Here is a 25,833-nt window from a genome sequence, read left to right on the forward strand (position 1 = left end):
CAGTTTATTTATTTTGGGTTATGCTATCGTACGTTAAATTAAGTCCAAATGTTATCTTTTATCTGGAAAATTTATAAGTAATAACAGTTACATGTACATGTAGGTCCTAGTCTGATTGTTCTTGTCATTCATCTGAACGTGTAACGCGAATGTTTCATAGATCGAATTAATTTGCACCCGCCTCGCCATTTTACCGTGCAGCAGGTGATTTGATTTTGTTTTTAGAATATAAACTAGAGGTGAGCCCCCTTTTGACCACAGTTCATTATAAGTGGTAAAAATTTCCCATTCCTTTGTTTTCATTAATTGTATATTTTTTGTGCAAATGATCTCCGTTTGTATTGTAAATGTATACGCCATGGAAATCGAGGTCAGGAGAGCTCTGTAGATGTCTGTAGCACTTTTAAAAGCGGAAAACATTTTAGCACTTTTTCTTCTTTTTATGTGAAATACGAAGAAATGTACTCCTCGAGTGTTTTTCTCGGTTGTACTGGATATGTTTACTCTCGCTAAAGAGGGATAATCGCGTTGCGCCGTGGTGGAAGTTTTCCCAACCTAGTAAATACAGATACTTGAGGCTGTGTTGTCAGTTTTATGGTGACAATGTGTGTGTCATGTTGAGTGTGTGTCATACTTATTCAGCATTGCACGGAATTTAATCACGTTTTATCGAGAAGATCTTGCTATAGCAGGTTGGGAACACTTCCCCTATAGCGAGATATTCTCGCTAAATCACTATCATTCTCTCTAGCGAGAGTAAATATACCCCGTACAACCAAGAAAAACCCCCGCGGAGTACATCTCTTTGTGTTTTATGTGAAAAGAAAAAAAAGTGCGAAAATGTCTGATACTTCTGCAAATATATTAATCAAAACAAAAACACTCACTATGTGTATTGGATTTCAGACTGCTTCCCTCTTACGCAGCAACTTTGATATGAAATTTCTTAACTATGTTGTCAATTTCATAGAATCAATTCACATCATGTTGAGTGTGTGTTGCACTTATTCAGCATTGCACGGGATTTGCCATTATTTTCAATAAAGACGCCAAAACACCTGTTTATGGTAATGTTTATTTCTCGCTAAAGAGGGATAATCGCGTTTTAGCGAGAATATCTCGCTATAGGGGAAGTGTTCCCAACCTGTATGGGAGAAGTGTTCCCAACCTGTTTACCACCGGAGTTCGAAATTATATCAAGGAATTATGTCAATAAAATTCACTTGATTGACCAAACCATGAGCTCTTCATTGGCATAGCAAAGCTCATGGTCAATCGAGTGAATTTTATTGACCATGTTGACTATTGATAAAATTTGAACTCCTGTGGTATTTACCTTTTTACTACACAATGTAGATTATGCCATTAAATGCTAATAACAGGTTTGGAACACTTTCCCTATAGCGAGATATTCTCGCCAAAACGCGATTATTTCTCTCAAGCGAGAGTAAATATATCCCGTACAACCGAGAAAAACACCCGTGGAGTACATCTCTTTGTGTTTCATGTGAAAAGATCTTAGATGGAATCCACTTTCATGTCATTGAAAATTTTCTGAAAAATAAATAATAATAAATTTTCAATGACATGAATATGGATTCCATCTAAGATGATGGTCGGATTCTACAAAATTTTGGTATTTAAATGCACTGTGAAATACTTTGTTTAGAATGAAATTTGCATAAATTTCTGGAATACATGTAAGATTTGTAAACTGGGGATATGATATGATTTCAGACTCAAAATTCAAGCGAATGTCATTTTCATATATCTGTCTAAGTTAAATATCGTATTCCTCCTAAAAAGTGCCCAGAGGACTTTATATTTACCTGCACATGATTTCCAGGTGAATATAACATTTGATTTCTCAAACAATGGACCGAAATTGATTTGGGAATTTCCAAATTGAAATGGGTGGATATTTTTTATGGTTGTTCCATGAAAACTCGTGTCTCTACTGACTTTTGACTTTGTCTTGCATTAATAGTAAAGAAAGGAGGACTTCTAAAACAAACTGAAAACTGTTAAATTCAGAATTATACATCAAACCGGATCTGAAGATGACTTGATCAAGTATTGTTTGATAACTCTAGAAGCCGATGTCGATGGTATACAGTATTTATGTGTAAAACATTTTTAAAAAGTCTTCTTTCATGCTATTGATATAAATTGAAAGTGAATGGATATTTAGAATGAGCAGATAGCCCTTTACCAAAATTGTAAATTTCATGATCTCAGGGGTAGGGATTTTGGTATCAGGGTGGGGCTAAAATTGTCAGATATCAAATGTGTTAACAATTGAATATTAGATACACATGTATTAAGAACAGGAAATTATTTTCTAGATTTCATAGCCCTTGGGACCTGTAAATGATACTTTTGATACTCAGGTGACCAATAAGGCCTGTGGGCCTCTTGTTTTAATTATTCAGCGATTTGATTAAAAACAATTATTGACATTCTCTTGTGAATACATGTACAATGCTTTAGCTATCCTAGGAGAAAATGTTAACTTTCAGGCCTGTTGAGTATTGTACTTCTCAAGTAGCCAAAGCATCGTACAATAAACCTAAAAATGTCAGTAATTGTCTAATATCCATGTTCTCCATCCTAACTCAGTATATGACTGGTTTATGCTCTGGAAAAAAATAATAAACTTATTGATTGATACTTTGATTGATTAAACACAATTATTAACTTTTAAGGCTGAGGTTCATCTTGTTTAATGTACTTGCTGCTTGCAAGTAACGCCTGAAGTCAACTTACACCATGAATTGAAAATTAAGGATTTCAATATGGATGCAAAGAGAGCATGTTCCAGTTCATCGTCAGATGCTGTTCCTTCAAAAGACCGATCAAAGGAAACCATTGATGATGGAAAACATGTTGTTCACCGATTTCAGGAACTGTTTGACACCGAGACACTGAGTGATATTGTTTTGCTGGTTGGCGGGGCACGTTATGCAGCACACAAGTTTGTTTTAATCACAGCTAGTGAGGTCTTTCAGTAAGTTGATTTCATTTTAAAGCAAATTTAGATTGCAAGAATACAGTAAAGTTAATGGTATAAAGTTACAATGTTCACCAGAGGCAAATTATAGACTCAAATTGAGATTATCTGGTCAAATTTTATCCATGATATTTTGTCATTGTTGTAAAAAAACGTTTTACATTTTGGACTTCTCCTAAACCACTGGGCCTTTTTAGCTCTTCTGAGCCAAAGACTCAAAGAGCTAATCATATGGCCATATGTCTGGCGTGCAGTGTGCGTCAACTTTTTGGGAAAAGGGCTATATCTCAAGAACCCCTTGGCCAATTTTTGTCAAATTTGTCACAGGGTATCCTTGGCCCAAGGGCTTTCATTTGTAGTAAAACTAGGGTTGTGACCCTTTAAAGGACATATCTCATGTTTTCAAAGTATACAACATTACATGCATTTCGTCTTCTTTATGCTTATAATAATTAATTCTAATAGTTCGTTTGCCGAAATTTTGCGATAATTAACCACAATACAGACTTAAATCTAAACCCCGATTTCAAAAAGTCTAGTTAATTAGGTAGGTAGTCACGTGGTACAGTGACATCACATGCGCCCTTCGGATTGTGAAAGTACTGCGAGATATTATTAAAAACTCAACTTTTAGGGGCCTAATTTATTTACCATGGGCAACATTTAAATCGATGTTGACAAATTGTCCGAGTTTTATATGTGTTCGCCACCAGTGCACACATATAACGATGTAAATACCCAAATATAGCGAGTAAAGCGTGTATGAAATCGGCAATATTGTGAGTAAATAATGTTTAAATGGGTCGCTGTCTACAAACTGTTTGGTGATGTTATTCCTTTATACATCTGTAATTGGCGCGGTTTTTCTAAAATAAACAGTGCAATCATTATTTATTTTTGGATTAGACAAATTACGATACGTTAAATTGTTGACAACTAGGCCCTATGCCAAAAAATTGTCACGAGTGCATTTCGGAAAGAAAGAAAAAGACAACACACACAAATGAATAAAAATATTCAAATTTAAAGTGGTAATCACATTATTTTATTTTGATAAAGCAATCTTATTACTATTTTTGAATTGTGATCTGCACGTCTTTAGGAAGTACGAAGGGGAGCACGGCGTTATCTAACCTACTGACGCACTCAAGATGCTACGAGTTAAATAAGGAATTAATGTTATAATTCAATTTAAAGTTAGGAAGTACAATAGAATATTATTTGTATAATTAAAAGTTCAATTATTTTGTATCTTTAATTTTTTTTTTTTTTTTTGGGGTTGTTGTTGTAAACAGGCTGTCCAGCGGCCCTAAAATTCCTAAAAATTTCCAATTTTTTTCAGTTTTGCCAAATATCCTAAAAAAATGTAAAATTCAAGGGGAAATCCTAAAAAAAGCCCTTATTTTTCATGTGAATTCCTACTTTTTTATCAGTCTTGAAAAATCAAAATGCATTCATAGAAAATGTGTGTTATTAACGTAGATTGCAGTTTTTATTCAGACAATGCTGATGCAGTGAAAGGCAGTTGACCTGTGGATCCATGTGTCAAGCCTGTTTATTGGTTGTGACTTTGTGATAAAGAGTTGAGATTTTAGGTTATAGCCAATAATAGCTGAGACCATGGAACACTGGAATACGCCCTTCCTGTACTTACATCTTATTTGTGTGTCATGTGAGTTTCTTTATTGTCAAATTTGACAAGGTAAGTTCTTTTAAATAATTAAAACTTCCGCAATTTGGTTAAAAATTCCTAATTTTAGCCCTAATTTTTTAAAAATTTTACCCCTAAAATTTGCCCTTATTTTTTGTCCAAGGGTGCTGGACAGCCTGTGTAAATCTACCAGTTGGTAGAAGTTACATTGTATCGTCGATATATGTTGTTACAAGGTGAAGGTCAGTTGATCCGAGTGTGTATTGAATTTGAAGAGCAAAACAGAATGTATGCTATAGGCCTACCAGTGCTTATAGTTTCGATATATCCATTTTCTCGCAGTTTATCAGGATCTCTGTCCAAGCGGTTTTTGAAAAGGTGACTGGGTGTGTTTTTAAGGTAAAGTTCTTGCTCCAACAAAAACAACATCCATGTCTACCTTCCTTCGAAAAATTGAAAAATACTCAGTCTAAATCCTTTCTACCGACAACTAGTACACCCGACCACGTCACAAAACATCTAAATGCATTATTATTTACAAGCCGTTAACGTGATAATTGGTTTTTTGTCGATTAAATCTAATCTGTTTATGAAATGGCTAATAGATGTTTTCAAACCCGAGGGCGCATATGACGTCACACATAATGGCGCGCAAATTAGCGAAAGAAAATATGCATATCGCAAGATTTGAATTTCATCGCTTTCAAACTCGAAAACTACGCAAAATATTTCATTTAAAACACATTTAAAGTAGTTTTAGGCATAAAAAGAGTTAATTTTGCTAAAAAAATGAAAAAGTTTAGAAACATGCATTGTGTCCTTTAACAAGGGGAGATAATTAGGAAAATGCAAACAAAAGTAGTGGTTGCTAAAAAATCTTCTCAAGAACCACTGGGCAAATTATAACCAAACTTATGCATAAGGATGAGGATAGGTTGTAGATAAAAAAAAAATTGTTTAAGGCATCATCCTGGGGCAAAGGGTGTGGTCTCAAGGTCACATCAAAGTTGACCTTAAATTTTGTTTTATTAAAACTTTGATATTTTGCTTAGTATAAGGACTACCGTATATACTCGCCTATAAGTCGGTCCGCCTATAAGTCGGTTGTATTTTTTAGGGTTATTTTGTAGGAATTTGCCATTGACCCGCTTATAAGTCGGTACAAATTTTTGTCAGAATCGGTTGACAATTTCAAGTCAATGCTCTAGTGTTTTTACCTATGTTTCAACAAATATTTTGAGAAATTGATAATTATGGGGTGCTCAATATCCAATCCATATGTGTTAGGGGTTTAAACGCAAACCTTGATCTGTTATGGGCAATGATCCCTTGTTTATCTAAGCAATTATGGTCTCTTAATTACCAGTACCTGACCGTGTTTACTTAGTGGCACGCGCCTCGCGAAAACTGTTACTGTGGGATTCCGGTATAATTCATTGTATCAACAATAGAGTTTTTAAGAGTCAAGAATGATGATCTAAATTATCTGTTAACAATATTCATTTTTTTATGAAATATATTTCAGTCGGTATACATATTAATATTTCAATATTAAATCGGGTTCGTGATTCAATTTTACCGATAAACGATAGATGAGTTGAATTGAAAGTATTAGTTACGGGTAAATAATTTTTAACTAAACAAAAATATGTAAATACTTGTACTTTATACATGATTTTAAAATACATAAACAATACACTATGTCTAGATATTTGTGAACAATAATCATTTGTGTGGTAGTCCATGATCGTCGGAGTTGTTTAAAAAAAAAAACCACTACATCACGCCTCCCAGAAAAACACCAATCTTCTTAGGACGCGCCTATAAGTCGGACATAGAGTTTTGGACCAAAAATTGACTCTCAAAAATCCGACTTATAGGCGAGTATATACGGTAGGACCATCAAATTTTGTCAGTTGATGCATCTTAGGACCTAATATTATGTTGTCTCAAAAGTAGGTCATGGTGACCTACTTTTTGAATTTCGCAGGTAAATATTATTAATTTTGATGCATATCTTGGACACTTTTGAGCCTATGATCATCAAAAGTTGTCAGTTGATTGATCATGGTACCTTGAAGTGCGTCATGTGAAAAGTATGTCACCATGACCTACTTTCTGAATTTTATGGCTAATCATTTATGAATACGTTTTAGGTTGTTATTTCAGATACCAAGAGGTTTAGAACCATCAAACCTTGTAAGTTGATGTGTCTAGAGGCCTCAAAACATATTTATAAAAAAAAGTAGATCACAGTGACATACTTTTTGAATTTCACATTTCAATTTTAGATGCATATTTTGGACACTATGAAAGCTAGGATCATCAAACTTTGTCAGTTGATGCATCTTCAGTCTTCATAGTTTGTTGACCAAAAAGTAGGTCACCATGACCTACTTTTGGAATTTGACGGCTATATTTTAATATATCAGATACTATTTGACTTACAATTATCAAACTTTGTCAGTTGATGGGTCTTGAGTCTTCAGAGTGTGTTGACCAAAAAGTAGGTCACTGTGACCTACTTTTAGAATTTGATGTTGATATCGGAATATTTCAGATACTATTTGACTTCAATTATCAAACTTAGTCAGTTGATGCATCCTGAGTTTTTGGAGTGTGTCGACCAAAAAGTAGGTCACTGTGGCCTTCTTTTGGAATTTGACGGCTATATTTGAATACTATTTGACTTGTCAGTTGATGCATCTTGAGTTTTCAGTGTGTCGACCAAAAGTAGGTCACTGTGACTTACTTTTGGACAGTTACATTTAAATTTTCAGGTACTATTTGACTTAACATCATCAAAATTTGTTAATTGATGAATCTTGGTTAGTGAGAATTTTTGCATAATCTACAATATATCAGAAGATGGGCCTCTTGTTTCAATCAAGCTTGTCACTTACTGGTAGGTATGGAACATTCAAGTTTGTTCATTGAAAGGTTATACCACCTTTCAAGTGAACATAATTAAAAAATGGCGAAAATATGGTGGGATGTTTAAATCTTAGGCCAGGACTGATATAAAGGCTTCCTTATATATTGAAGATTCAAGTTTCCTCAAACAAGTACCAAGGCCATGGAGGGGTCACAATGGTGTTCAAAGTTTTACATAGATACTAATATATTTAACTTTTACATAGTGTATATAATATATATGAATATTCTTGTAAAATCTCTATGAGAAGTGAAGACAATGAACAGCAATCAATCTCATAAATCTCACAAAAATACAAAAATGAGAGTAGGGCAAACAAGGATCCCTGGTGGGATCAGGTGCCTAGGAGGAGTAAGCATCCCCTGTTGACCAGTATCATTCACTTAGCCCTTTATTTTGATCAGGTAAATGGAGTAATCTGAATCTGATTAACAATGTGGATAAGATTTCTTAACTTTTAAATGTGCAAGCATCCTCATGTAGTGTAGATTCAAGTTTGTTCACAATATGATAATCTTGATCAGGTCAGGACCACAATAGAGGTTCAAAGTTTTACATAGGGAATTAAAAAAAACCAAAAATTTTACTTCATATTAAGAACGGCAAAGGTTCAGTATGTCTAACTAATATACAAACATCAGTCTGTAGTGTACATTCAAGTTTGTTTACACTCTGGAGCCACAGTAGGGGTTCAAAGTTTTTCATTGGAAATCCAGGAATATAGATGGATTTTTTCTTCTTAAGAACTGACAGAATAAAGCCACCTGTAAAGAATTACCTGTGTACACTCTCCCCCTGACTGAAAAGATAAAAAAAATTAACATTTGGGAATTTTCTCATCCCATCGACGCCAGTTTTTAATTTTACATCATGCAACTACATGATCATTAAAATGCATAACTTATATGGGACCACATAATGAGGAGCATCTTGGTGACTGACACTTAATTGAAAAAAGGTTGATGTTTACAACATACCATGTGCCAGCTAAACAACGCTGCGTTCAATAGATTTTGAAAGTTTAGGAAATTTCCTACTACCTGCTCACCCATATTTTAAATGCTGGGTCAGGATAGAGCAAGCAAACGATTTTTTAAAGGTGGCCTAAGCTCAAGTTAATATGCAAGCATCCTCATGTAGTGTAGTTTCAGATTTGTTTCCCACAAGCCACAATTCAAAATGAGCAGTGTGCAAAATTAACGTCTATAGAAAATCTCGTCGGTCTATATCGATGAAAACAGTGATAGACCGACTTGTCTATATGAAACCTGACCAAGTCGTATAAATGTCTGTGTTTAAAATACACAGATTTGTTTACCCACCCCTTTGCCATAAAAAAATGTTCCACAATCTAATGACGAATAATTTGATTCAGAGTATTCCATAGTTAACAAGAGGAGGGGGTGAATCAGAATCAACTAGATATGTATTTTCACTTTCAGCTCCGTGCACCTTTGGTCCGAACCTTGTTGCGTTTAGTATTTGGTTTAAAAAATAAATCTGAGTTTCGATACCAGTAACGATGTCATTTAATTGCCGTTGGTCACAGTGTTCGTAATTGCTAAGTAACTAATGGTGGCCATAATTCTACACAGACGCATTATTGCTCTTCCGTAAGGAGTTAGGGGACCCACTGAGCACTAACTCTCAGAGGCTTTAACTATTCTTTTAGAATGCTCAAAACAGCTGACAAATCAATTTTAGTAATATTTGTAAGGTTTTCCACAGTATATCTTGCATATTCAGATATTGCAGTTTTCATTTGCTAATTCTAAATTAGTGCTTTTTTATTACGGTCTATAGGGATTTTTTGTGGTCTATAGGAAATAAAATGACTGCGGACTGAATGTTTACAGGATTCAAAAGTTAGTTTCGCACACTGTTATCAAATAGGCAAATGTCCAGTACTGAAAGTTATGCAGATTCAAATATGTTGAAATCTTCTCCTCTGGCGCCAGGGTATGTCCACAGTATGGGATGAAAGTATTGCTTTGTGATGTATAATTTTTATGCCCTCGTAATCAGAGATTCAGGGGCATATACATGTAATTTTGGTCTGTCTATCTATCTGTCTTTTTGTCTGCAAAAACTTCAACTTTGGCCATAAATTTTGAATAGATGATGATCGTTTTTTCATATATGACATGTGTATTCCTTGTCACAAGACCTTTCTTTTGGTACCAACATTTTTGACATTGTAATCTTGACCTTTGTGTTTTACTTACTTTTGATAAACTTTTAACCTTGGCCATCTTTTGAATGCTTAGTAATAGGGCTGTTTTTGATTCACATGTGTATTCCTTTTGACAAGAATGCTCATAACTAATGCTGATAACTTATAAATGGTGAGTGATAGAATTGTCATATTTTATGTGTGCATTTCTGGTGTTAAGACCTTTCTTTTTTGACATTGATTATTGCTCTTTGTTGCCTCCGGAAGCATAGTGTTTCACAAGCTCATCTTGTTTAATAAATTTTTTGAATAACCAGTGTTGCAATTTTATCTGTAAAAAGAAAACTCCATTAGCAATACTTTCGTTCTGTTTGGCAAGAACTTAATGCATGTTGTTTCATTCCATTTTAGAGCCATGTTGAATGAGGACAGATGGCGTGAGGCTAACCAGCTTGAAGTGACCCTCACAGAGGACGAGGAATGTTTACCAGTCTTCAAAGACTTCCTTAGGTAAGCATACAAATTTAGGCTAAATTTAGTAATAAATGACATATGATGCAGGTATTAAGGTAAAGTTTGCGACATTTTGGCATGTAGCGAACAAAGTCATGTTGCATATCGGTATGTTCAGTAGGAATTTATCTTTTAAAAATTGACTTTTTAAAAAAAAAAATCGCCTGTGTGGTTTTTTATATCAGATGGGCTTATTATACCCCCTGCGAACGAAGTTCAGGGGGGTATATAGGAATCACTCTGTCTGTCTGTCTGTCTGTCTCTCTGTCTGTGCAGATTCGTGTCCGGGCCATAACTTCTTTGTTCTTTTACATAGGCATACCATATTTGGCACACAGGTGGATCAACATGAGATGATGTGTCGAGTATCTTCATGACCTTGACCTCAAGGTCAAAATTAAAGGTTTTTTACAATGGATTCCTGTCCAGGCCATAACTTCTTTGTTCTTTGACATAGGCATACCATATTTGACACATGAGTGTATCACCATGAGACGATGTGTCGGGTACCTTCATGACCTCTATATGACCTTGAACTTTGACCTCAAGATCAAAATTGATTATAGGGTTTTGACATAGTCATACCATAAGACATGGGTGTATCACTATGAGACTATGTGTCATGTACATTCATGACCTCTTTATGACCTTGACCTTTGATCTCAAGGTCAAAATTATAGGTTTATACCATGGATTTGTGTTCAGACTATATCTTCCATTTTCTTCTACAAAGGCATACCATAGTTGTACATTGGTGTGTTGCCATGAGAAGATTTGTTGTATATATTCATGACATCTTTTATGACCTTGACATTATCACCATGAGACAATCTGTCAAGTAAAATGATGACCTTTGTATGACCTTGACCTTTGACCTCAAGCTCAAAATTGCCTTCTATTTTCACATGGATTTGTTTAGTTTTCTTCATAACAAATGTTTATTCACAGGTCTTCTACCTTGCTGATATTTTTACACTCAGAAAAGAGATAATTTATACCTTTGGGAGATTGGGGTAAGCGGGGGAGGGGGGTATTCTTAGTGAGCATTGCTCACAGTACCTGTTGTTTTTGTGATGTTTTACATTTTCGGGATCTTTGTACAAAAGGGAATACTAGAGGTATCAAAACTACACAAGGCAAACTTATGGGGTAAAAAGCTGGTAGAATTTTTTAAAAGAGTGTTATCTTTAAGATTATACTAGTTGTTATTTAAAAACACAAAAAAATAGCACTTTTTATATCTTGAATAAAATTCGAATTGGTTGCCATGACAACAAAAAATGTATATTGAGCAGATTTACAAGGTCTACGTCAGAATTTTTTTTACATTAAACATAATATTTGGACCTTAAATATTTAAGAATTACTACCCACCGGGCTCTGTTTCCATGGTAAAAAATTAAAAAGAATTAATTTTATTTATGCGATTTGTCACTTTGTTTTATAATTGTACAACTTTTGAAGAGTGCATTGAGCATTTTCATGAATAAGATACAATTCCAGCCCCAAAATAATATTTACATTTATTAAAAATTAAGATTTTGAGTTTTTTCAATACAATATTTTCAATATCCCGGTTTTCCATGGTCCTGTTTCGTCATAAATTCCGTGTTACATTAGCCCGAACCTGTCTTATATACTACATCTTTGAAATAATTTCCCTCTCCTTGTCCCAATTCTTGATGTTTGTTTACACAGTTGAACATGCAACTGTAACCTTCGTGACAATATAGAGCCTGGTCAGTGGTGGATCTAGAGGTGGTAAGTTAGTTAGTAAAAATGACACTAATAGATATGTTTTATGTTGACGTTATGCAAATGATCCTCAGAAAAAATTAAGAGTATTTTAAGATGTACTAGAGAAGACCCCTTTTTTATTCTTACATGATCATATCAGTCACGTTTTCTACATTTCAAAGTTCATGCAATAAATCGCTCTATCAGTGCAAGTAGATGTCCGAGTCATAGCATTGAAATATGAAGTGCATGTAATTAGAGAGCCGGGCATTGTCAGGTTTATTTTAAAAAATGCTTGTGAATGTTGTAAAAATTCCTAGCTTCGTTAATGTCGAACCTTGTCTTTGATGATACTCTTCACAAATAATGATCGATTATAACAGCATCAAAATAAATCCTACTTTCCCTAGCAAGATTCACAGAGATTACATGGTCACAACATAATTTTAATGGAAATTAACTGTAGCACATACTACATATGTATATATAAAAAATTGTAGACTTTTATAATATCAAAGAAAATAATTTGTAAATGATCATTTGAGAAACATTATTATTATTTTGTCATAGAGGGTTACACATACGCCACTTGACGCTTGACAGCGGTAGTAGATCATAACAAGTCAATATTATGACATTTTCCCTCGATTCAACTATGACGTACGTGACACATTTTTTCATTATGACGTTATAAAGCGCGAAGTGCACTGAGGTATATCAAGAGTTATCTCCCTGTTGTTGCAAACCTGACCTTAAGTAAATATAAAAACTAGCTCTTCATTTTTGATTGATAAAATGCTTTTTCTTATTGTAGATATTTTTATTTCTAATAGAAACATAAGCACCATAATAAAATGTAATGTAGAATTTGAAAAATATGTCCAAGGTCAAGTCATTGTTGAATTAAAGTTAGTGTTTGCACATGTACATTAGAGGACAAAATTTAAAGAGATATATTTACTTTACTTGCAGCTTTAACAGGAAATTAAATCATAGGAGAAAATTTATATCTGGACTGGGAATTGAACTTGTGGCCCATACATTACTAATCAAGTTCTCCAACCATTGAGCTATTCAGGCCAATATCTATGGACCATATAACCTAAACCACTAGTATGTCTGCATTGCTCCCTCCTTAAATTGTCTTTGCCCTCAAAGACACAGGCCTCTGGCAGGACTTTCATCTGCAATACCAGGGGCGGTCAATAGCACTAAATATTAAAGAAAAGGAGGAAATTTACGGCAGGATTGGGAATCAAACCCGGCACTCCTGCATTACTAGTCAGGTGCTCTAACCACTGAACTATCCAGACCAATATGCAGTCCATACAGCCCAAACCACTACACAAACAGTTCAGCTACAAGTTTGTTAAATATACTAATAACCATAAACACAGGGCTCTCAAATTTATAGATACTTGTCGTTCATCGGATTGAATATTGAAAAGTGTTAGAACTCTATCTTTATGTTATATTTTTAGGCCACCAGAATCTTCTTGATAATAACCCTTCTATTTCTTTTCAAATTCGATATGCAGCATCTTTGGGATAAGGGTGACATAAATTGTAAATTTCAGCATTCGTACACCCATGGAGCTTATAGGGGTCTGTTATAAATTGACCAACTTTTAAAAATCTTTTCACAACTTCAATTGTGCAAGGAAAACTCATTACATAGTCATGTAGAACAGGGAGGCTTTGATAAAAAATGAATGATCCTATAGGTAGAGGGTCTGACTGCAGGGCAGGACCAAACTTGTCATATAGTGTTATTGTGTAAGACATTTGAATGAATCTTCTTTAATGCATTGAATTGAAACTAAATGGATATTTAGAAGGAGCATGGGGCCCTTTGCCATACTTGTAAATTCATAATCCTTGAGGTAGGGGTTTTGGTACAAGAGTGCAGATGCCAAAATGGTTATAGTAATTAAATGCCTATCATTTGGAAGAATCATTCTTTAATTTTGATGATATATATAAATGCATATTGAGGAAAAGCAGAGAGGAGTGTACTAAAATCGTGAATTTCTAGAGCTATAGTCCTAAATTGTTGTATAGTATTAATGTAATATATGTAAAGTCTTTCGTTAATATGGGCACTTCAGGGGCATTTGTGTTTTAAGAATACACCCTGTTTTATACTGGTAATGAATATCAGAAATATGTGCAGAACAGGGAAATCATTATAGATTTTCACAGTTCTTGGGCACAGGTGACCAATGAGGCATTTGATCCTCTAATTTGGTTTAAAAGGTTTTTGGCATACAGTATCAAAAAAAGTAAAGTCTGTGTAATTAAAATGAAGAATTTTTGCATTAAGTATTGAGGATTAGATTTAAGGAGGTACGTACTCTACATCGTCAATGGCTGCAGACTTCCATTTTAAAACGTGAGTGAAAATCAAAATATCAGCCATACATGTATTTGTCTATTCCGTTTAAACTTAACTATTTAGCTGAGAAGCTCAGTAGGTTAGCACATTGTCTACTGAACTGTAGGTCATGGGTTTGATTCCAATAGGGGCTTTAATTTTATTTCAGATTGCTTTCTAATAAAACTGCATGTCAAAAAAGCAATATAGGCAATTTTGTATAAAAGATATGATTTTCAAATTATTATTTTAATAAATGATGAACAAAAGACTTGGGTTGATTTGAACTCGGGATCTGCAGGTCACTGACCTGACACTTTATCCACTGAGGTACAATTATAGACAAAAGATTGATAAAAAATAATACGCCGGTTTCGAGATACGTCCGAGTTATTTCCCTTTGGAGAACTCTCGTACATAGTAAGGCGCGAAAGAATTTGTTTACTCGCGGGAGTGGGACAGATATTCATCACAGTGTAAGTGAATGTACTCAGTAAGTTTCTCATACGCTGTTTGATAACCCGAATTCGACTGATACACAAACTAAGTAAGTGATAAGTATTAAGGGAGTAATTAAATACATAGAATTCTTATCCTATCACGTTATTTCGCTGGTCATTAGTACCATATCCAAGATATTTCTTGCAAATATGACATTGTTTGTATGTTTCCTCTTCGGTAAAACATTTCTTTCGATAGTATTTAGTATTTCCCACATTTACATATTTAAAGAGAAGCCGCTTTTAATACATTTCATCGTCTTCCTCGTTGGCTGCATATCCACTCTGTCCCACTTAGGCATTCAAAGTTCCACTAAATGCATCTCCTATACAGAAGAGTTCGTATCTGGAAACTGGCGTATTTCATGAAACATTCTGGGTTACATGTTGTAAAAAAAATTGAATGTGAAAACCTTTACCTGTCTGATTTTCCTTTAAATTAATATGTTATTAAAGCTGTATGGTCCGATGTTCATCTATGTTATTTTTGTACAAAATTACTTTAAAGCAGATTAGTTAGTTTTTATTAACTTTACATGCATGACATCATTTGCATGTAAAAGAAAACAGTGATAAAAATTTTTTTTAAAAGTAATAATAGGAGGTACTCATAAATAAATTTGCCGCTTGTGAATCTGTTAGGTGTCTATAAATAGCCCCACACGCGTCAATAGAATCCGAACATGACATATATAACTTAGGCCACAATTTTTTAATTTATTGGTTTACGGATCTTTGTTTTAAAAATTAGGGTCGGTCGGGAGAAAAAAAAAATTTAAATAAACATTTTTGATATCTAACGTTTTATTTTCAATAAATCATTAAAATCATTTCGTGAGTAAAAACAAACAAACCATGTATTAAATCACTTCTAAATAATAGATAAACAAGATGTGTTTGTGAAACACTAATGCCCCCGATAATGGCCAATTCCGAAGATGGCCAAGGTCACAAGGGCAAATATCTTGGTACCAGTAGAAAGATCTTGTCAAAAGAAATGCTCATGTGCAATATGAAAGTTCTAATATTTACCATTTTTAACTTTAACCTTAATAATAACTTTTGAACAGTAAGTGATAGAGCTTTGATATTTCACATGAGTATTCCTTGTGACAAGACCTTTTCGTGGGTACCAACATTTTTGACCCTGTGACGTTGACCTTGGAGTTTGACCTACTTTTTGAAAACTTTAACCTTGCTAATAACTTTTGAACAGTAAGAGACAGAGCTTTGATATTTCACAGGAGTATTCCTTGTGACAAGACCTTTTCATGGGTACCAACCAACATTTTGACCCTGTGACCTTGACTTTGGAGTTTGACCTACTTTTTGAAAACTTTAACCTTGCTAATAACTTTTGAACAGTAAGAGATAGAGCTTTGATATTTCACAGGAGTATTCCTTGTTACAAGACCTTTCCACTGGTATTGAACCTTTTGACCTTGACATTTTGATCTACTTTTATTTTATCTTTTTTACATTGGTCATAACTTTTAAATGGTAAATATTAGAGCTTTCATATTGTACATGAGCATTTCTTTTAGATATTTGCCCTTGTGACCTTGGCCATCTTCGGAATTGGCCACTATCAGGGGCATTTGTGTTTCACAAACACATCTTGTTAATTTCAGAATGTTCATACCCCATGAAATAATTTTAACTCCATTTTCACACATAGATATGCCCTTAGAATATTTTCTACCACTTTTTTTGAAAAGTGTTTTCAGTTTTTCATTTTTATTTGGTACTAAAATTCTCTCCACCAATACACAAGGTATACTAATTTCAAGAAATATGCATACCTTTCCAAGTTTCATCTGGGAATTGGTCATATTTTTTACGCGCATTCATTTATAGTATCGAAAGCATCTAACAATTTCTCACACTGTTCTATTCCCTGTTTGGATTTTTGATGGCAGATATGCACGTACATGTATTCAAATATGTTTATTATGGCATGTACTGCTGTGGTATAAAGTCACTAGTTTGAATAAAAACTGTATCTCGGGACAGGCACTCACCGCACTCAAACCGGGTCCGTAGGACATTATCACTTTAACGATAGAACATCCTATCTAGTAAAGTCGCTAATAACTGTACCTTTCCCCTCATCCTTAAACACCCAAATAGCACTGCACAAATACCGCCAATTGTATGAGAAATATATATTTCTATCAATTCCCTTTTTGGGGGTGACGAAATGCCATCTGGCATATATTTTGTCGACAAGAACGATATACAGGTATCATTACTGTCATCGTGGCCATATTTGTTTACATGGTTTTTAAAAATACGGAATAAAGATATTTCGCAAAACGAATAGTGATTACCAAATACAAATCAATAGATTTGCGTTTCACGATTTTCTATTCGTAAAACTTTTTCAGTTTGACTCGTTGGGTAGAATCGATGGAATTAAAAAAAAAAGTAGAAATTTGCATTTATTTATTTTTTTTCCCCGATTTCCCAGAAATTAAGGTCGGCGGATCCGTAAACCAAGAAACAAAAAAAAACTGTGGCCTTAGACACAACTGTTTGAATTTAAGTCTGAAAACGAAAAATTACTAAGGAATATTTTTTTTTATTTCTCTTAAGCTTATGGTACAGTACTGTAGTAAGAAAATACACAGCTTTACACAGATAAGCCACCGATGCGATGAATCTGAACTGGACATGACTGTGACTTGATCCATACATTAGAAACTTTTGAACAGTAAGAGATAGAGCTTTGATATTTCACAGGAGTATTCCTTGTTACAAGACCTTTCCACTGGTATTGAACCTTTTGACCTTGACATTTTGATCTACTTTTATTTTATCTTTTTTACATTGGTCATAACTTTTAAATGGTAAATATTAGAGCTTTCATATTGTACATGAGCATTTCTTTTAGATATTTGCCCTTGTGACCTTGGCCATCTTCGGAATTGGCCACTATCAGGGGCATTTGTGTTTCACAAACACATCTTGTTAATTTCAGAATGTTCATACCCCATGAAATAATTTTAACTCCATTTTCACACATAGATATGCCCTTAGAATATTTTCTACCACTTTTTTTGAAAAGTGTTTTCAGTTTTTCATTTTTATTTGGTACTAAAATTCTCTCCACCAATACACAAGGTATACTAATTTCAAGAAATATGCATACCTTTCCAAGTTTCATCTGGGAATTGGTCATATTTTTTACGCGCATTCATTTATAGTATCGAAAGCATCTAACAATTTCTCACACTGTTCTATTCCCTGTTTGGATTTTTGATGGCAGATATGCACGTACATGTATTCAAATATGTTTATTATGGCATGTACTGCTGTGGTATAAAGTCACTAGTTTGAATAAAAACTGTATCTCGGGACAGGCACTCACCGCACTCAAACCGGGTCCGTAGGACATTATCACTTTAACGATAGAACATCCTATCTAGTAAAGTCGCTAATAACTGTACCTTTCCCCTCATCCTTAAACACCCAAATAGCACTGCACAAATACCGCCAATTGTATGAGAAATATATATTTCTATCAATTCCCTTTTTGGGGGTGACGAAATGCCATCTGGCATATATTTTGTCGACAAGAACGATATACAGGTATCATTACTGTCATCGTGGCCATATTTGTTTACATGGTTTTTAAAAATACGGAATAAAGATATTTCGCAAAACGAATAGTGATTACCAAATACAAATCAATAGATTTGCGTTTCACGATTTTCTATTCGTAAAACTTTTTCAGTTTGACTCGTTGGGTAGAATCGATGGAATTAAAAAAAAAAGTAGAAATTTGCATTTATTTATTTTTTTTCCCCGATTTCCCAGAAATTAAGGTCGGCGGATCCGTAAACCAAGAAACAAAAAAAAACTGTGGCCTTAGACACAACTGTTTGAATTTAAGTCTGAAAACGAAAAATTACTAAGGAATATTTTTTTTTATTTCTCTTAAGCTTATGGTACAGTACTGTAGTAAGAAAATACACAGCTTTACACAGATAAGCCACCGATGCGATGAATCTGAACTGGACATGACTGTGACTTGATCCATACATTAGAAATGGCAGAGTTTGTAAATACCGATTTAAAATAAAATAATTCTGGTTAAAACAGGTGAAATAATGTATGGCATATCGTAAAGCTTTATAAATATGTATGTGCGATGATTTAACAGCGTTTTTATAAAGTGTAAAAAATTATTAATATTCGGACCATACAACTTTAATGTATGTTTCATTCAAGAAAATCTCACTCACCGATTATAATAAAAGAAATGACCCACCCTTTCAATTCTGGTTACAGTATCTTTTACAATCTCTACCCAGAGTTATCGTTCCTTACACTCACTTCCACCTCTGTAAACGTCTCAAGGGTTTTACAAGATTTTTGTAAAATGGCACGTATGCTCAAATAAAGTATGGTTTTGACTTCAGTTACAAAAATATACGTAAATAAATAAATATTGAGCAGATGTCAAGTCTTTTTGTGACACAATAAGCATTGATTTGGGTTGAAACGTGGATATTGGGTAGATCTATTGCACCAGGCCTATACATAGGTACATGAAGAATATATAGTAATGGAAAACAATCTACAAATAGTTGCTTGTCCTACATTTTCCAGATATTTTATAAAATAGTTCTTAGTTTTATTAGCCGTAAAAAAAAAGTGGATTTAGACGTGGAATAACATTGCTTATTTTGAGACGTTAACAGAGGTGTAAGTGAGAGCAAGGAACGACAACTCTGGGTAGAGATTGTATCTTTTATTGATAGTCACTGTAAATTCTGATTACAGCATCTTTTATTGATAGTCACTGTAAATTTTGATTACAGCATCTTTTATTGATAGTCACTGTAAATTCTGATTACAGCATCTTTTATTGATAGTCACTGTAAATTCTGATTACAGCATCTTTTATTGATAGTCACTGTAAATTCTGATTACAGTATCTTTTATTGATAGTCACTGTAAATTCTGATTACAGCATCTTTTATTGATAGTCACTGTAAATTCTGATTACAGCATCTTTTATTAATAGTCACTGTAAATTCTGATTACAGTATCTTTTATTAATAGTCACTGTAAATTCTGATTACAGCATCTTTTATTGATAGTCACTGTAAATTCTGATTACAGTATCTTTTATTGATAGTCACTGTAAATTCTGATTACAGTATCTTTTATTGATAGTCACTGTAATTAAGGAATGACTTTAATTCTGGGGCAAGTTATACGAATATAACCTGGTTTGGGTCAGTTTACACTTTATAATCCGCAAAGCGGATTATAAAAAAGCGTAAACTGACCCAAACCAGGTTATACTCGTATAACTTGCCCCAGAATTAAAGTCATTCCTTATAATTTAATGCAAGAGACAAAGATGCTAACCTTCGTTTATCAAAATGTACATACACTCGGAAAAATACAAGTCAACCAAGCTGCGCAATGATTTACTTAGCAACAGCGACACGAAGCGTCTAGATCTAGCTGCGAAGCCAAAGGTCGCCATCTTTAATCTTAGTTCTACGGAGCCTAGCCATTTATCAAAATATTGTATCGAAAGTGAAGTTTATCATGATAGAAAATATGTGTAGACTATCCATGTAATGAGTATTTCGCTGCCCTTTAGAGATAGAGATCGACTTTGAAGTCGCTCATCTCCGACAGATTGAGAAAATACGGGAAATTGCATTGTTTAGGCCTACCCAAAATAAATCTTCAAATATCAGAAAATGCAATAATTTACGGCTTTCAACTCTGTGAAAACTTCTACTAAATGCAAACTTACCCTTGTATGCAATGTTATCGCTAATAGTAAATCCGACACAAGAAAATATGTAAGCAAGTAACAAATAGCATCCACATGTCAATGTGTCTGACGTCATGTGAGAAAATGTGACGTATGAATTTTTGCTTGCTTTGTTGAAAGACGGATCAAGGAATGAAACAATGCACCCCCCTTCTTTTCCCCAGTGAGAAATGTATTTCAAAATGAGCAGGGTAATGCTTACTTGGAAAATCATTAATTCGAATATAATATCTTTGTTTTAATCTATCAATAGTATTATTCGACCATACATACAGAGAAAGATGTTTAATAAAAGTGATTTGCGTACAAGTAGGCCTAGATGCTAATATTGACAACGAGAAAACAACATGTGTATCAAACCGAAGTATCTTATTGTGCACGTTGACTTTCTATTCCATAGAAGTTTAGAGAGAGAGAGAAAAAAATAGTTCCGACATCTGGTTGTCAAGGGGGTGTGTCCACATACCAAACCAGCTGACCAAACCAGGTTATACAAAAATAACCTGTGTTCCTCAATTGGAATTTGACCAATCAGAGACAAGGATACAATAAGAATTAAATTATATTCTGATTACAGTATCTTTTATTGATAGTCACTGTAAATTAAGTCAAGGACCTTGTTGGTTATATGTTTTATGTTGCTTATTACTTCAAAATGGTAACTGTATCAACATGAAAAATTAATTTTAAGTCCATTTTATGTTGAAATTTACTTTATAATTTCGCTAGCTGCAGATCTGTTACAGTAGCTTTCTGGAAAAATATTGCGACAGTTTCTGGTCTTATCTGCAGCGAGAAATTCGCATGAAATATTGATTAAATTTCAAAATGTTTGGCTTGTTGGCTCATTAGAGTTTCAAATCTTTCATTCATATGTCACCAACTTTGAAGTGCTGCAAATATAAACTTATGCTTGGCATTGAGGATTCTATATATCATACCAATGACATCCGACCTTGGTTTTTGAAGAGTCAACCAAAAGACCCTAAACTTTCACATTTAATGCAAAGTTCTTATTGGAAGAACAGTATCTACCAATTTCATTAACTCAGTTTTATGGTAGCCTGGAATTGAACTTAGGCTTCATACATATGAAGCTCTAGCAAATTAACCCATTATAGTGGTCTCTTATGCTTTATTTCTAATGTATGGAGGGTAATACATTTAGATAAAAATATTTTACTATTTGATAAGCCCATTTTGTAATAAATGATCATTTGGTTTACTACTTCAGCATACCTACTGATTATTAGTCCCCTACCGACGAAGTCGAGGGGATTTTAGGTTTGCGCTCTGTCCGTCTGTCCATCAGTCCAGTTTTCCACACTTTTTTCTCTGTTCTTGCAGATATTTATTTTATATTTGGTATGTCGCTTTGCCATCACAAGTTACAGATCAAGTTTGAATTTCGTCTCGGTCCGTTGATTTTTCACTTAGTTATGGCCCTTGGACATAGAAAAATAGCATGAATTATCAGTTTTCCAGACTTTGTTTGGTTGTGCTTGCAGATATACATTTGATATTTGGTACATTGCTTTGCCATCACAAGTTACAGATCATGTTTGAATTTCGTCTAGTTATGGCCCTTGGACTTAGAAAAATATCATGATCATCTACATGTCACAGTTTATTGACTTGGTTAAAGACCTAAAGCTAATTATAAATTTGTCTTTTTTCTAGGTCTAGTCTCTACTCGAATAGTAGTTGATTTCCAACCATTCCTATCCTGGTTCCCCAATTTTCCCTTTTACCGTAACCTACATAATGAACTTTGAATATTGTTGTGGTACAGTGATTTTTGCAACCGGTAGGGGACTATATGTACAGTGTATTGCCATGCAATACTCTCAGAATGCTTGTTGATCGGGATTTAAAACAGATTGCTCATTACTGTTGTCATTATCCTTTGTATACATGCAAAACTGCGTATTAAATTTATTTTTAAAAAAGCATACGAGACTTGCTGGAAAAAAAATATTTGCAGCATATTTAATTCTTGTTCATTTACATTGTCTCTGCAGTCATGGATAGTGCATTGTGGACCTCTTGTCTGAATATAAGATTTATCTCTGTGTTACCAAGCTAAATCTATAACATCTTTATCTTTTGCCAGGTATGTGTATTGTGGGAGCATCACCTTGACAACAACCACTGTACTGCCAGTACTAATTCTGTCTGACAAGTACTGCATTCGTTCTCTGTGCAAGTCCTGTGCTCAGTACATGCTACAACATGTGGTGGAATCTCCCGACACTAACCGTGCTCTGTCCTGGTATCAGTATGCAAAAATCACTGGCTACAATCAGCTACAGGAGGAGACCTTCAAATTCATCCTCTCAAATTTCCATATTGTACAGAATTCTCCTGATTGGCTGACACTGAATAGGGTCGAAGTTCAGGAGTTCCTCAAGAGTTCTGATATTGTGGTGGAAAGTGAGTATCACCTGTGGAAGGAACTTGCCGAATGGTTTGCTCATCAAGAGAATGTAAACGAGGTCTTGAAAGAGTTATTGCCACTGGTGAGGTTTTCCTTCATGACTCCTAAACAATTGTTTGACATTGAAAGTTCAAATCTGTATAAAGAAAACTATCAGTTGTTCTGCGAGAAATTTCTACAGGCATACAGACGACACTCACTTCTAAGTGAAGATGTGGATAAATTCTCATCCACAATGATGGAAACCCACAGAAATTACAGCTCTCCTGACTATGGAATAGCCTGCCATTTGACCCTCATAAATTACCAGGTCAAGGCCAAAATTGACAGTAAAATAATTGTTGATAATTTCAAAGTGCCCCTTCAGTTCAACCCATCTAGTAACAAAACCGACCAAGTGAAGGCTTCTTTTCATGTGGAGTTTTTTCCTAAGGGGTACTTTCAACCACATATGCTGTACCAAACCTACCTTGGAAAACACAATGAGAAGACAACTCTTGTTGTTAGACGTATGAATCCCATCTTAACACCAGAGGTTCTCACTGTGGAAGTCACTATGGTCATTTATGGGAAAAGAAACCAGGTATTTAAATTTAGAGAGATGGAGTGATGACCATGTATTTTAGAAGGTGTTTAGAATAGCAACTGGAAAGATTTTTATCATGCACAGTTCATGTTGTGTATGAAGGAAACAGGAGACAACAATTTACAGTGTTCAGTGTCATAGATCTTATAAAGAATACAATGTCCTCAGTGTAGAAATTGATCAGAGGAAAACTTGCTTTATACCTGTACATACACGATACATGCACACTCATTTACAAACATTGAAAAGTCTTGTATGTTTTTTTTCTCTCCAATTCAGGTACAGTATGCTGCCCACACAGTGACCAAGACTCACAACTTCTGCCAGAAATCCCCCAAACTGGAGATAGAGGATGTGATATCTGTGGAAAAGTTTCAGGAGAACAATTCCTCCTACCTTGTGAATGGGCGCTTTGAGGCCACTCTGTTCCTGAAAGTCCTGAGTGTGGTGGAAGGGAAAGACGGGGCCAAGAAATAAATCAAACTAGCTTATGAAAACGTAATGCAGGGTTCGAAATTAACTCATGTCCGTAAGTCCGAGACTAGTAAAAACGTGTCGGACTAGTGAACTCTCTATAGCACTAGTCCGTACGGACTAGTGAAAATCCGGAAAGATTTTTAGGAAGATTTGTCTGAGTCTCTTAGATGTTTGAACTTATGGTTGATTACCTGCATGGTCAAGTGTTTGCATGACTATGACATCCTGATCTTCCAAACACATGGAGTGTGTTCGAGACCGCCGTTCTTCGAACACAAATTGTCAAATTCCTGCCGATTCCGAACGCCGAGTACACATCACGAGAACGTGTTCTAGGTGTAAGAATTGCAAGTAGTGTGGTCTGAGAACATGCACGTTTGTGCGCACATGTTCTCGTCATTCGCGACTCTAACACAGTAGTTCATAACACTATAGCTCATGACTTGGTCAATCGAGTGAATTTTATTGACTTTATTGATAAAATTTCGAACTCCTGTGACTCTAAAATCTGAGCACCAAAACAACAGGAATATCGATCTCGAACGCACTTATGGACGTTTATAAAAGGATTAACTCGGAGGTTAATATTGTATGCTTCTGAAGATTTTGAATACGAAATAAAATATGGTGGTCTCTTTTTTCTTCTGTAGGTGTCAGAAATTGAATTGTTTGCAACTGATGTGTTTGGTTTGATTAAAATGAAGATCATTTTATGATATACTGGGCGGACTAGTGAAATGCTTTGCGGACTAGTGAACATCAACAGTGACTAGTCCGTACGGACTAGTGCTTGAAAAAGTTAATTTCGAACCCTGTAATGTAAGGAACTTTGTTTTATAGAGAAAAATTTACCTAGAAATTGTATGTACAGGTACATGTATTTCTATATGAATCGTTGTAAAACAAGATTTCTAATTCAGTATATATAAATCATGTTTTTTTTACTGTCTAATAGTAGTGATTATAATTTTATTTGAAGAGCTGAGAACTTTAAGCTCAGATTTGAAAATATTTTTTACACAGATGTGATTATGTTATCCAATTAATTATATTATCCAATTATTTATTTATTAAGTTATTTTACTACATGTAGAATTGCATTTCATGACAGATGCATTAATACATTGTATAAGACATAAGCATGATATTAAAAGTATTTAATATACGAAAGTAAAAATGCTCTATTAGAAGTTTGCTTTACTATGCTTGCATGGCTGTAAAAAATTTTTTTTTCATGAATTGTAAATCTATCATCATTTCTTTGTTATTGTCTTTCAATACCAATAGGTGCATTATCTCGTCATCTATAATTAGCCCTGCCAAGGCTACGTGTATGTTTGTATATGTCTGCAGACAAAATTTCATAAAAACTGTAGATTGGATTTCATTCAAATTTTCACTAAAGAAAGATCCGATGACTAACAATAGCTTGGGAATGATTCATAGATGAGAACAGACAATAAAGAAATTCTTCACATACATTTAGTACAGTGAAACATGTTCACAAAGTTGTCAACTACAGTGAATTCATATTTGCCTCTAATTACTGTTAAGTCATTGCATGTGCTTATAACCCAATAATGCCATATATTTATTGTTCTGAAGAAAACCTAGTCAACATTAAACAGTGACAGATA

General features: G+C 34.3%; 1 protein-coding gene and 1 long non-coding RNA gene across 3 annotated transcripts; both read left to right on the forward strand.

Moving 5' to 3' along the window:
• On the forward strand, positions 1-25,833 carry LOC125673345 (BTB/POZ domain-containing protein 17-like). 2 transcript variants are annotated; one of them, XM_048909890.2, is made up of 5 exons: positions 1-239; positions 2,706-3,007; positions 10,181-10,279; positions 22,810-23,716; positions 23,999-25,833. In XM_048909890.2, exons 2-5 carry the CDS (start codon positions 2,796-2,798, stop codon positions 24,194-24,196), a joined length of 1,416 nt encoding a protein of 471 aa, XP_048765847.1. In that variant the 5' UTR covers positions 1-239; positions 2,706-2,795; the 3' UTR covers positions 24,197-25,833. The 2 variants fall into 2 exon arrangements, with proteins under 2 accessions (XP_048765847.1, XP_048765849.1); XM_048909892.2 differs by having other exon boundaries at positions 1-204.
• On the forward strand, positions 10,549-14,662 carry LOC130052583 (uncharacterized). Its single transcript, XR_008800928.1, has 2 exons — positions 10,549-12,043; positions 12,992-14,662. It is a non-coding gene; the product is annotated as an uncharacterized LOC130052583 (long non-coding RNA).

Source organism: Ostrea edulis, chromosome 3, assembly GCF_947568905.1.
Source record: "Ostrea edulis chromosome 3, xbOstEdul1.1, whole genome shotgun sequence".
Lineage (NCBI taxonomy): Eukaryota > Metazoa > Mollusca > Bivalvia > Ostreida > Ostreidae > Ostrea > Ostrea edulis.

Bases quoted from the DNA above. Each gene is read 5' to 3' on its own strand.
- LOC125673345 (XM_048909890.2), top strand. From the start codon at position 2,796: ATGGATGCAAAGAGAGCATGTTCCAGTTCATCGTCAGATGCTGTTCCT. The intron at 3,008-10,180 runs GTAAGTTGATTT...ATTCCATTTTAG, and splicing joins ACAGCTAGTGAGGTCTTTCA to AGCCATGTTGAATGAGGACA. The intron at 10,280-22,809 runs GTAAGCATACAA...ATCTTTTGCCAG, and splicing joins GTCTTCAAAGACTTCCTTAG to GTATGTGTATTGTGGGAGCA.